The 10,322-nt window shown below is 51.7% G+C and overlaps 1 protein-coding gene across 1 annotated transcript in view; it reads left to right on the top strand.

The window, feature by feature from the left end:
• The first annotated feature begins 2,656 nt into the window (after positions 1-2,656).
• Positions 2,657-10,322, top strand: part of STX6 (syntaxin 6) — a 10,639-nt gene continuing 2,973 nt past the window's right edge. Inside the window, exons 1-5 of the mRNA XM_031063306.1 lie at positions 2,657-2,956; positions 4,609-4,671; positions 6,716-6,838; positions 8,051-8,157; positions 9,646-9,740. Coding sequence (XP_030919166.1) covers positions 4,612-4,671; positions 6,716-6,838; positions 8,051-8,157; positions 9,646-9,740 — 385 coding nt within the window. The 5' untranslated portion in view covers positions 2,657-2,956; positions 4,609-4,611. The remainder of the gene's footprint in view (positions 2,957-4,608; positions 4,672-6,715; positions 6,839-8,050; positions 8,158-9,645; positions 9,741-10,322) is intronic.

Here is a 10,322-nt window from a genome sequence, read left to right as displayed (position 1 = left end):
TCGGGGAGCAGGGCTGGGGCCGGGCCGCGGCCGGGCCTCCCCGGGCTCTGTGAGGGTCCCCAGGCCTTGGGCACAGCGGGCAAAGCGGGGCTGGGGCTCGCGGCTGGAAGGCGGGGGGACAAAGGGAAAGGTGGAGAGGAGCAGGGAGCAGCTGTGGGACAAACAATGGCCGTGAGAGGAAACCTGCAGAGAACGCAGGGAAATACCAGCTAAAGGTGGCCAAAGGAAAATTGTCATTAATAGGGTGGAAGGAGCTCTGTTGGAGAGGGTCCAGTGGAGGCCACAGAGATGATCTGGGGTCTGGAGCATCTCTGGTGGGGAGAGACTGGAGGAGCTGGGCCTGTTTAGTCCAGAGAAGACAGAGGAGATGTCATCAGTCCATATAAATACCTCTAAGGGTGTCAGGAGGATGGTGCCAGACCCTTTGCAGCAACAGGCCATAAACTAAAACACAAAAAGTTCCACCTCAAGGTGAGGAAGAACTTTACAGTGCGGGTGGCAGAGCGCTGGAAAAGGCTTCCTAGGGAGGTCATGGAGTTTGCTGGAGACACTGCAAACCTGTGTGGAGGTGTCCCTGTGTCCCCTGCTCCAGGTGACAGTGCCTTGACAGGGGCTTTGGCCTGGCTGATCCACAGAGGTCCCTTCCAAGCCCAGCAATTCTGTGATTCTGTGAAAACAGCTCCATCACTAACCACTGCCCTCGGGCCACCTTCAGCTTGTGCTGGGGGCTGGTCTTCTGCCCCTTGTCACAGCAGAACAGCCCTGAGGGGCAGCACAGGGGCTCCTGGTGGGGTGTTTGAGAACAAAAGGGTGGGAAGGGAAACTGATGCAGCCAGGGAAAGTGAATCCCATTACCACGTTGAACTAAGAGGAAAGTGTAGGAGCTGCCATGGGTGGGGAGCAAACGTCTGTCCTGTCAAACTTTCCAGAGATGTTCCTGCAGCGTGCGGGGAAGGGCAGGGAGGGGAAAGGGGACGTGCTGCCGCTCCCACAGTTAATTATTACCTGGCAGGTCGGAGGGGCTGCTGCTGGTGGAGCCACCAGAACTGCTCCTGGTTTGCTTTCTGGGTGTCTGTAGCTCCTCCCATCAGAGGACACCCAGCCCTGCTTTACGTTCTTGCTGCTGGGGACTTCCACAAGTGTGGAAAAACAAAAACAAAACCAACAACCAAACAAAACCAAAACTTGTGCTGGCAAGTAGAGGAGGGAATGAAGTTTCCCAGATGCTCAGTGCAGGCTGCTGGCTTTAGGGCACTCAGAGTGGCAGAGCAGTAGGAGGGACATACATCAGAGTGCTGAGAAACTGCAGCTTAGAGAGCAACTGGAGAACTTCAGGCCCTGGTGGGACTTAGAGAGCTGCAGTCCTGGCAGGACAGAACAGTTCATCTGCCCTGGGCCTCCCCTGCTTTCCTTCACTGGGGTGAAACCTCTGACTGCTGTGTGCAAGCTCATGGTGGACACCAGCACAGTCTGATCTCGTGTCCCTTCCCATTCCAGCTCCCTGTGAACCTGGGGGAGCAGTTCACAGCTCGGGAGCACAGAGTTTGTAAATGCAGATAGCCACACTGAGAGTCTGTGACCCAAATTTACAAACCTGCTTGCCCCAAAGCAGAGCTGTCAGCAGTGCCTTCCCCTGCTGTGAATGCACCCGTCTCCAAAAGAGCTTAGAGCAGCAGAAAAAACTTGTGCTTCCTAAGCCACCATAGTAGGCCTGTGTGTTTTTTTAAATGCTGAATTAAAATAAACAGTTCTGCACTCCACAATCTGCCTGGCTGTGGTGTGGGGACAGTTCCTGTAACTCTGTGTGTATCTGTAAGATACCTCAGGGTATCTTACATGGGTAGTTCAGAGCCTTGAGAGGAAAATCTTTGAGAAGAATGCAAAGTGTGGATTGCCAAAGAGCTGCCTCGTTCAGACCCTCTGCCCTGGCTTGCCTGGGTGACACTCAGCATCTTCCCCTGGAGAAATAGGTCCCTTCATGAATAACCTCATGCTGCAGTGAGATGCAGGGCAGATCCTTATTTTACAAAATGAACACAAAGTTGTTGGAAGGAGAGATGTTTGGGAGGAAGCTGTGGCATCCCTGCTCAGCTGGACACGGGGCTGTCCCAGTGTCACTGCTGCAGGGCAGCTGGGGGTAATTCTGGGCTTCTCTTGGCTCTCCTGGCTGCAGGGAGGTGCAGAAAGCTGTGAACACTGCCCAGGGGCTCTTCCAGAGGTGGACAGAGCTCTTGCAAGATCCCTCCATCGCCACAAGAGAAGAAATCGACTGGACCACTAATGAGCTCAGGAACAACCTGCGGAGCATCGAGTGGGACCTGGAAGACCTGGATGAAACCATTAATATCCTTTTTGTTGCAGTTCTCAGGTTGTACTAAATAGCCAAGTCCCAGTGCTTGTCTCTTTGCAAAAATCAGGACTGCTTGGGATTGAATTTTGCATTCACATCGACTTTTCTCAAATTGCAAATGAGAAATTAAGTCAAGGATTTTCCTTTTGCCTTTTTGCAAAGTATATTCTAAGGGGCTGTGTTCTAGAAAGCCTATTGTGTTGTGTGCATCTGGATTTCTGCAGGGTCAGTTCATTCTCTAGGCTGCCTTCCAGAAATACTCCTTTTCCCTTGTGTTCCTCTGAGTGCTCCTGAAAACTCTGCACAGCACCCCAGAACCAAAAAAACCCATGGAAAAGAGAAACCTTGTGTGTGTGCTTGAGCTGCACAGCGCATTACTGCCGTGTCTCCTGTTCCATCTTTGCTACTCACATTTTGGGAGCAGGCACACCACAGTGGCCCCTTGGCACCCTTTGTGTGTCCGTGTGTGTGCCCAGCCCTGCTTCTGGGGGCTCCTTGACTTGGTGCCCAGGCATCGTGGAGGCAAACCCACGGAAATTCAACCTCGATGCCACGGAGCTGGGGATCCGCAAAGCCTTCATCACCAGCACACGCCAGGTGGTCAGGGTAAGGAGCCTGCCTTGGGCTCAGGGCCTGGGGGGAGTTGGGGCTAAAAAAGGAAATCTGTGGTGGAATGGAGAGCAGAGAATAAAGCTGCTGCTTGCTGAGTCTCAGGCTTCCTCCTCTTCCCCGTGCGTTCCCTCCTGGAGCTGCCCAGAAGGGTTTGGGGGTGCAGGTGCCCCGTGGAATTCCCTCCTTTTGTGCTGCTGACCCTTGAAGGCTTCACAGTGCTCTGGGAGCCTGTGGTAGCAGGAGGAAGAGTGAAGACCCAGCTGCAATGTGCAAACTCTGCAACTTCAGAGCTGAGGGAAATCTCGACAGTCCTGACCATTTGTAGCACTGGTTTTCAGCAACAGGGAGACTGGCAGGTGTTTAAAGCCTGCTGTTATTGACATGGTGACTTCAACTTCCTACCCCTGCAAAATAGTCCAAACAACCACTGGATTTATTTTTAACTTGAGGAAGATTTTTTTTTTAGTTTAGGCTTACACTTGAGAAGCCAAAAGGGGATTTTAACAACTTGGTGGTAACAAATAGAGAAGAAACATCTTTCCAAAGCCTGGTAACAAGCTGCTAGTTGGAAGTTTTCTGTTTATTAATAGCTACACTGAGTTTCTGCTGTCCCTCATGACTCTGATGTTCCTGCTCCACAGAACGCACTGGTGTGGCTGGCAGCAAGCCTGTTACCCTACCTGCAGTCCTGTGCTCTGGATGCAGTTCCTAAGGCTTGCTGCCTGGGAACTGATCCCTAAACCACACTGGCCCCAGGTAGCAAGCACATGTGTTACTGCCTTGCCCTCAGTGTAGTCCACTCCCTAATGGGCAGGATCAGGCAAGCCTGCTCTCTGGTCCTCTTCTCCTGGCTGAAAAATGCTGGCTAATGGCTTTTGCAGCAGTGTCTCCCACTGGGAAATGAAATTTATAAGTGGCTCTGTGCAGCTGGCTTCCAGTTTCCACGGGGGAAATTTGTGATGTGCTACAGCCAGTGAGAATTAACCAAGTGGGATGTGGTGGTGCTCTTTAGTGATGTGTTGCACATCTCTGAACAGTAAAACACATCTGAACCCTCTGCTGGTGGATCAGCCTCTGCCAGATGATGTTGGCTACTTGCTAATTTATGCAAACCAGGTTATGTTACATTGTGCTGGGGAGCCTTCTGTGGTTAGTGACCTCCTGCAGGAACTCCAGCAAATATTAATTGGTAGGAGAGAACACTGACCCAGTCAGAGAGGATGGCCACAGGACAGCAAATCTACCTTCTACTATGGAATATAAAACCAGATGCAGTTGGGAATAAAGCACAGGAGGTTACAGGCTTCAAGGCACTGACAAACACTTCCTTACATTCTGTCAGCAGGAACATTCATTTATTTTACAGATCAACATGGTTCTGGTTGTAGTGGAGAAAAATGAGTAGTAAACGAGGAATATTTTCAAAATATCCCAATGCTGTTGATTCCAGTATTAGTATAATAATGAAACTTTCTACAGTATGTTTCTAGACTCTTCAAAAGTGTGGGTTTTCAAAGAAAATCTCTCTTCCCTCTTTCCCCCATGTAGAAGCCTTGCCTGGGTATAAACAGCCCTGTAGCACCCTGAATTTGCCTGTCACCTCAAATCCAACGCTCACATGCTCCTTTTTTTTGTTGAATGAACAGGACATGAAGGATCAGATGTCAAACTCTTCCATGCAAGCGCTGGCTGAAAGGAAAAACAGGCAGGTGAGCATGAGAATGGGCAATTTATTTCTGCTACAATGTCTGTCCTGTGTGGAGTCCCTCCCCTTACAAGCCCTGGGTGTGGGCAGGGGCTCCCACGCTGCAGCCAGGCTGGGTTTGAGCTGTGTCCATTTGGCTGCCCTGGGAGAGCTGGTTCTCACAGGCTGCCAGCCTCTGCCAAGCCTCTCTCAGAGCTGTAAGTCAGCACTCACCATCTGGCTCTGTCTTCAGAGCTGCTTGTTTACAACTGTCAGCATTGCACCATCCCATGGAAAGGGAAATCTCCCTCCTCCTCCTCCTCCCTGGGGGAAAGCAGCTCAGAATCCATGTCAATGAATGTAATCCTGCACTCTGCTGGATTTAGGAGCCAAGATGGTGCAATATCCTTTCATGCAGCTGCTTCTGGTAATAGCCCTGTAAGAAGATGGAAGGAGCTCCAGGAGTCTGGTGTTGTCTGCATTTGTAATCTAAGGAATAGAAATAGATGCAGCTTGTGCTGCTTCCTGGCTGATGGAGAGGCTGTAAGGAGATACTGGAGCTGACTTCCAAACCCACTCCAGTAAAAGCTGATGTGTGCCTCATACAGTTAATTGTCTGTACTGCATCAGCCTTACCACACGTGGCAAAAACAACAAACTGAGAAGCACAGAACTCATTCCTGAGCTTGTCACTGGGTTAATTAATGTGCTTGGCAAACACTCCCAGCAACAAAGTCCCTGACACCCTTACTTAAACAAGTCTGTAGCTTTCCCTCTGATTTCCTGCTTTCCTTTGCATGAGGTTCCTGATAGCTGCAGGAGACCATATGGCCCAGCTCATGCAGTGACATCTGGTCAGGAAGGCTGACTTCCCCTTGCTGCCTTCCTCTCCCTTCCCAGCCCCTCACCTTCACTCCAGACTGCAAGGCTTCTTGCTGGGCTTTGTGTCTGAGGGGCTGGCTAGCAGTGACCTGACCCTCACAGCCCAGGCTGGCAAACAGGCTCTTTCTGTTGAAGCTGCAGGCAAAGCTAGTGCACTAAATAAAATATTAAATAAAAAGGAGCTGCCCTTCCCACAGACTGGAGTGACCAGGAGCTTGCTCAGTGTCTTGGGGGCAGAAAAAACCAGATGTCCTGCTGGCTTCCTGCATGGTCAGTCTGTCAGCTTTCCTCACCCCTCCTTGAACCTTGTCAGTCAGATGAACCATAGACACTGTCTGGTTTTCAGCCTGACAGAGCACCCTGGTCATTCTGTTTCTGTTCTTCACAAATACTCATCCTGCCCACAACCAGGAGCTGCAGGATGGTCTCATTACGAGTCAGCCTGGAGGGCAGAGTCCCTAACCCTTCCCTAGTGCTGCAGGGTCCTCACATGCAGCTTGTGTTCATTCTCCAGCATCTGTAGCTTGGGTTATTCCCCTTTCAGGGACCAGACATATTTGGCTGGAAAGCCCCATCTCTGCAGGCTTTGCAGAGCTTATCTCTTGCAGGTGGCAAGAGTAACTTTGTATGCTGGCAGCTCCAGAGCCTGCTGGAGAGATAGGCAGCCTGGATCATAGAACATAAGCATACAGCACTGCTCTGGTTATAGATTGCATTATTTTACTGTCAGCTCAACTGGTTAAGTACTTTATCCAGACCCTCTTAAGCCCCTGTCATTAGCAGCAGAGTGCTCAGATGGAGCTGTACATGTGTTAACACAATATACCCAGACACTTGCCAGCTCACATGTCCTAGCACACGGTGCTGCCTCCTGAGCAGGCCTCTGCCAGCCCTTTGTGCTGTGCAGGCCTCCTGCACACACTGTCAGTCAGCCACACTCCAGCTCTGCTGCTGCTGGAGAGGCATCTCTGCAATCCCAGGCTGCAGAGACTTCCCAGGCTGGCATTTTGGCTCTGTGTTGGTTTAGTTCCTGACAGCACTTTGGCTGAGTAGCAGCAGAGCAGGAGGAAGGGGATGCTGTGTGCCTGTGTACACGAGTGCTGCCTTGTCTGCCTTCCCAGCTCACCCTGTAGATGGGCTGTGAGCAGACACAAGAGTGTTGCTAAGAGCTCTCTGCATCTGTTCAGGCACTCCTGGGAGAGAGTGGGAGTCAGAGTTGGAGCTCTGGACCTGACAAATACAGCCGTCTGGACCGGGAGCTGCAATTAGCCAATTCACATTTCATCGAGGAGCAGCAAGCTCAACAACAGGTAAGGCAGCTGGCATCACACACTAAATAGCTTTGCTTGCCAAATGGGTGCCAGGGGGGCTGGTCTGGCTCCAGGAGCCTGACAGTTCTCCTCTTTGCTTGTGGCATGTGTCTGTGCCTGCATTTCCTGTGCAGCACAGCTTTGGGTGATCTGGGCACAAGGTTTTTAACCCTGGAGCCGTGGGGCTTCTGCTGGGTTTAGGAGGCAGTTGGCACAATCTGGAAGATGTAGCACACTAGGATGTAATAGTGCAGAGATTGCTGAAATCCTTGGAAGAGTAGAAACACTGCAAAAAGAAAAAGGGCCCGTTTGTCTTATGCAACTTCCCCTGGTTAAAAAATGTTTGGTGGTGTTTGTGTGCATCCCCCATCAGAACAGGCTGGGAGCAGGAGCACGCGCCTGCTTCCTTTTCCTGCCTTTGTCACTGTGAGATTAGTGAGAAAGGCTGTGTGAGGCCTTGGGAGAACCCCTGGTGAGGCACTTCCCAGCTGCACTTCCCACCTGACAGGGGAGTGTGCCTGGAGAACTGCAGGGCCTTGACACAGGCAGTGACTCGGAGGTGGCAAACTCTGCTGAAGCTCCTGAGCCCTGCTGCCTCCTTGGCTTCCAGACACGTTTTACCTACTGACTGCAGGGGGATAAACAGCTTCAGAAATAGGTAACTAGGGTAAGGCTAATCCTTAGCGTGACTGTGCCCTGAAAATGACTTGAAACAGCAGCAGACTTATTCCTTTGGCACATTCAGAGCCAGGCTGGCTATTTTTAGCTGTAGAAGCTGCAACAGCTTTCTGCTTGCATTAACCCTGTGTTAGCTGTGGCACATTCCAGGTGGTGTTTCCCAGGCACAGCATCAGGGTGCCTCCCTGGCCTGCTCACCTTGCCAAGGTTTTGATGAGCAGCCCTTGGAGCTTTCCAAAGTCACTTTAGCTGTGCATACAGCATGGATGAGCTGAGGCTGGATTTGCAGGGATGTCTGGAGGCTGCAGCCTGCTGTGCCATGGGGATGCCATGCCATGGAGACTTTCCCCTGGTTGTCTCCTCTCCAGCATTTCTTAGGAATGCAGCCCTCATTCCTGGTGGCTTAGGTCTGAGCCCAGGCCTCACAGCTGATGTTGGCCGAGCAGCAAGTGCCAGTCCACTGGATGGGCTGGCTCCAAGGCAGCTGCAGGCAGCAGATCTGTAATTGCCCATTTCTCTTCTCTCTGGCCCCAGCTGATTGTGGAGCAGCAGGATGAGCAGTTGGAGCTGGTCTCTGGCAGCATCGGCGTGCTGAAGAACATGTCCCAGCGCATTGGCGGGGAGCTGGAAGAGCAGGCAGTGTAAGTGTGAGACATGGTGGCAAAAACCTGGCACAGGGCTGGCTGCAGCATGGCTGGATGTCCTCACACACCTATCCCTGCCTCTGCTAGAGCCTGGAATTCACTGGTCCCTCAGGCAGCCTGTGGAAGGCATTTTGTACTGCAATCCCCAAGGATCGAACTGCAACCTCCTTCCTTTAGAAGGCTGCATCTAGGGCAGGCTTAACTGCCACGTTACCTTTCCTCCTCTCCTTTTCACATGCTCCCCCTCAGGCAGCCAGCAGATAAGGGAGGGAGGTGCTGTGCAATGCAGATGCTGCCCACTTCTCCACTCTGCAGGGTTTTGTGCTGCCCCTGGACAGCTGCTGGGGCCAGGAGCTCTCAGCTGTGCCCTGAAACAGCACAGAGCTGCTCTTCATCACTGAAGTTAAAAATAACCCTCACCCACGCAAAGGGTTAAAGGGCAGCTCACCAAGTCATTTTGCATCCATCCATTTACATATAAATTAGATTTCTTGCCCAGTTCTTGTCCTTTGCAAACAAGTTCCCAGTTGTGCAGGCTGACAGCTATGTTTCCAGAAAAGCTTGAAGGGTTCATGCCTAAAACCCCTCCTTGTTTGGCTGGTAGGAGTCTGGAGGGCCATGTCCCTTGTGAAGTGATTTCATCTTGGATGGAGAGGAGGAACTTCCAACCTCTCTCCCGTGTGAAGTTGTGCAGCATGAGAATCCTCTGCTCTCACAGAGGAGATTGGGGTGGTGTGTCTGTTTCTAGATCATCACACAAGCCATCAATGCTTGCAAGGTTAGCTCATAACTACCACAGTGAGGTTTTCCCCACTGAATGAAGGTTTAACAAGTGCCCTGGCACTCCAAATGAAGGAGTCTGTCCTTTTAAATGCATTAAGCTTTAAAGTCCCACTGGCTGGAGACAATTGGATTAGTACCTTGACTCTGGATGTGCGCTGGCATTGACAAAGCACAGATTCAGGAAGGCTTTCAGATTCATTACAGTCACTGTGTGGAGGAAGTAAAAGGGTAACTTCCATGCAGAGCTTGAAAAGCACCTTAAAAACGACTGCAGATCTCATTGCCACTTGATACATGACTGAAACAAGATTTCAGTTTAAACTGCAAGCCCTGAACAAGAAAAGGGATTTAAAGTCCAAGCTGACACGTAGATGCTAATCACAGATTATAAATGAGACTTTCCTTTTGTAAGGAGGAAGCCCCTCCCATAGTCCTCACCTTGCAGATGTGTGTAGAGTTCAGCCACAAACACCCAGGGGAGGCTCAGTCTGGCAGGAATCCCGAGTTACCTCCCACCAAAGCAGAGCTGCAGCTTTTTCCCCCTCCCTCGGGTGCTTCCAGGAGAGGAAGCCACATTCATTTTGTCTGCCAAGGTGTGATACTCTGCTCCCATCAGTGATTGGATCCATGTGTGTGAGCGTGGTGCAGACTCCCCAGGGGATGTGCCACGTGCTGAGCAGTGCCCTGTTCCTGTGTCCCCAGGATGCTGGATGACTTCTCCCACGAGCTGGACAGCACTCAGTCGCGCCTTGATAACGTCATGAAGAAGCTGGCCAAAGTGTCTCACATGACGAGTGGTAGGTCCTGGGAAGTGGGATCCAGTCCTTGAAAGGGACAGACAAACCCTTGGATCTTCAGGCTGGGACACTGTGCTCCCACCCAGCCAGCCAGCCAAGGGGAGGGAGCAGCTCTCAGTTCTGCAAAGAAGGGGAAGGTTTCCAAGCCCGGCAGCTGCTCCTGCCCAGACACTGCTCTGCTGCCTGTCCCCTCCCTTTGTTTTATTTACAGATGCCTTTCTATTTATGTTGCTACTGCTGGGAAAATCCCCCTCTAGCTGCTGGGAGGGAAAGCTCTGCAGCCTCCTGCTCTGTTGCACTTCCCTGGGCTGCCTGTGGAACAAAAGCTGTCAAGGTGCCATTAAACACCGGCCACCAGCACCAGAATGCCTGCAGCAGTCCCCTTCCCAAATCCCACCTGCCCTGGGGCTGCTGGTGCCTGCAGGCTGCTGTGGGTCACATCTCTCTCAGCTGGTAGAGGAAAAAGCTGAATTCTGTGCAGAACCCACAGAAAAGTCCTTATAAGGCTGTGCCTGAAGCCAGAGCAAACAGGAAGCCCGGCCTGGCTGCCGGGAAGTCCCGGCTGTGGCTGCCCCCGGGGCC

Source organism: Geospiza fortis, unplaced genomic scaffold (assembly GCF_000277835.1).
Source record: "Geospiza fortis unplaced genomic scaffold, GeoFor_1.0 scaffold506, whole genome shotgun sequence".
Lineage (NCBI taxonomy): Eukaryota > Metazoa > Chordata > Aves > Passeriformes > Thraupidae > Geospiza > Geospiza fortis.
This window is presented reverse-complemented; position numbering and strand designations above follow the sequence as displayed.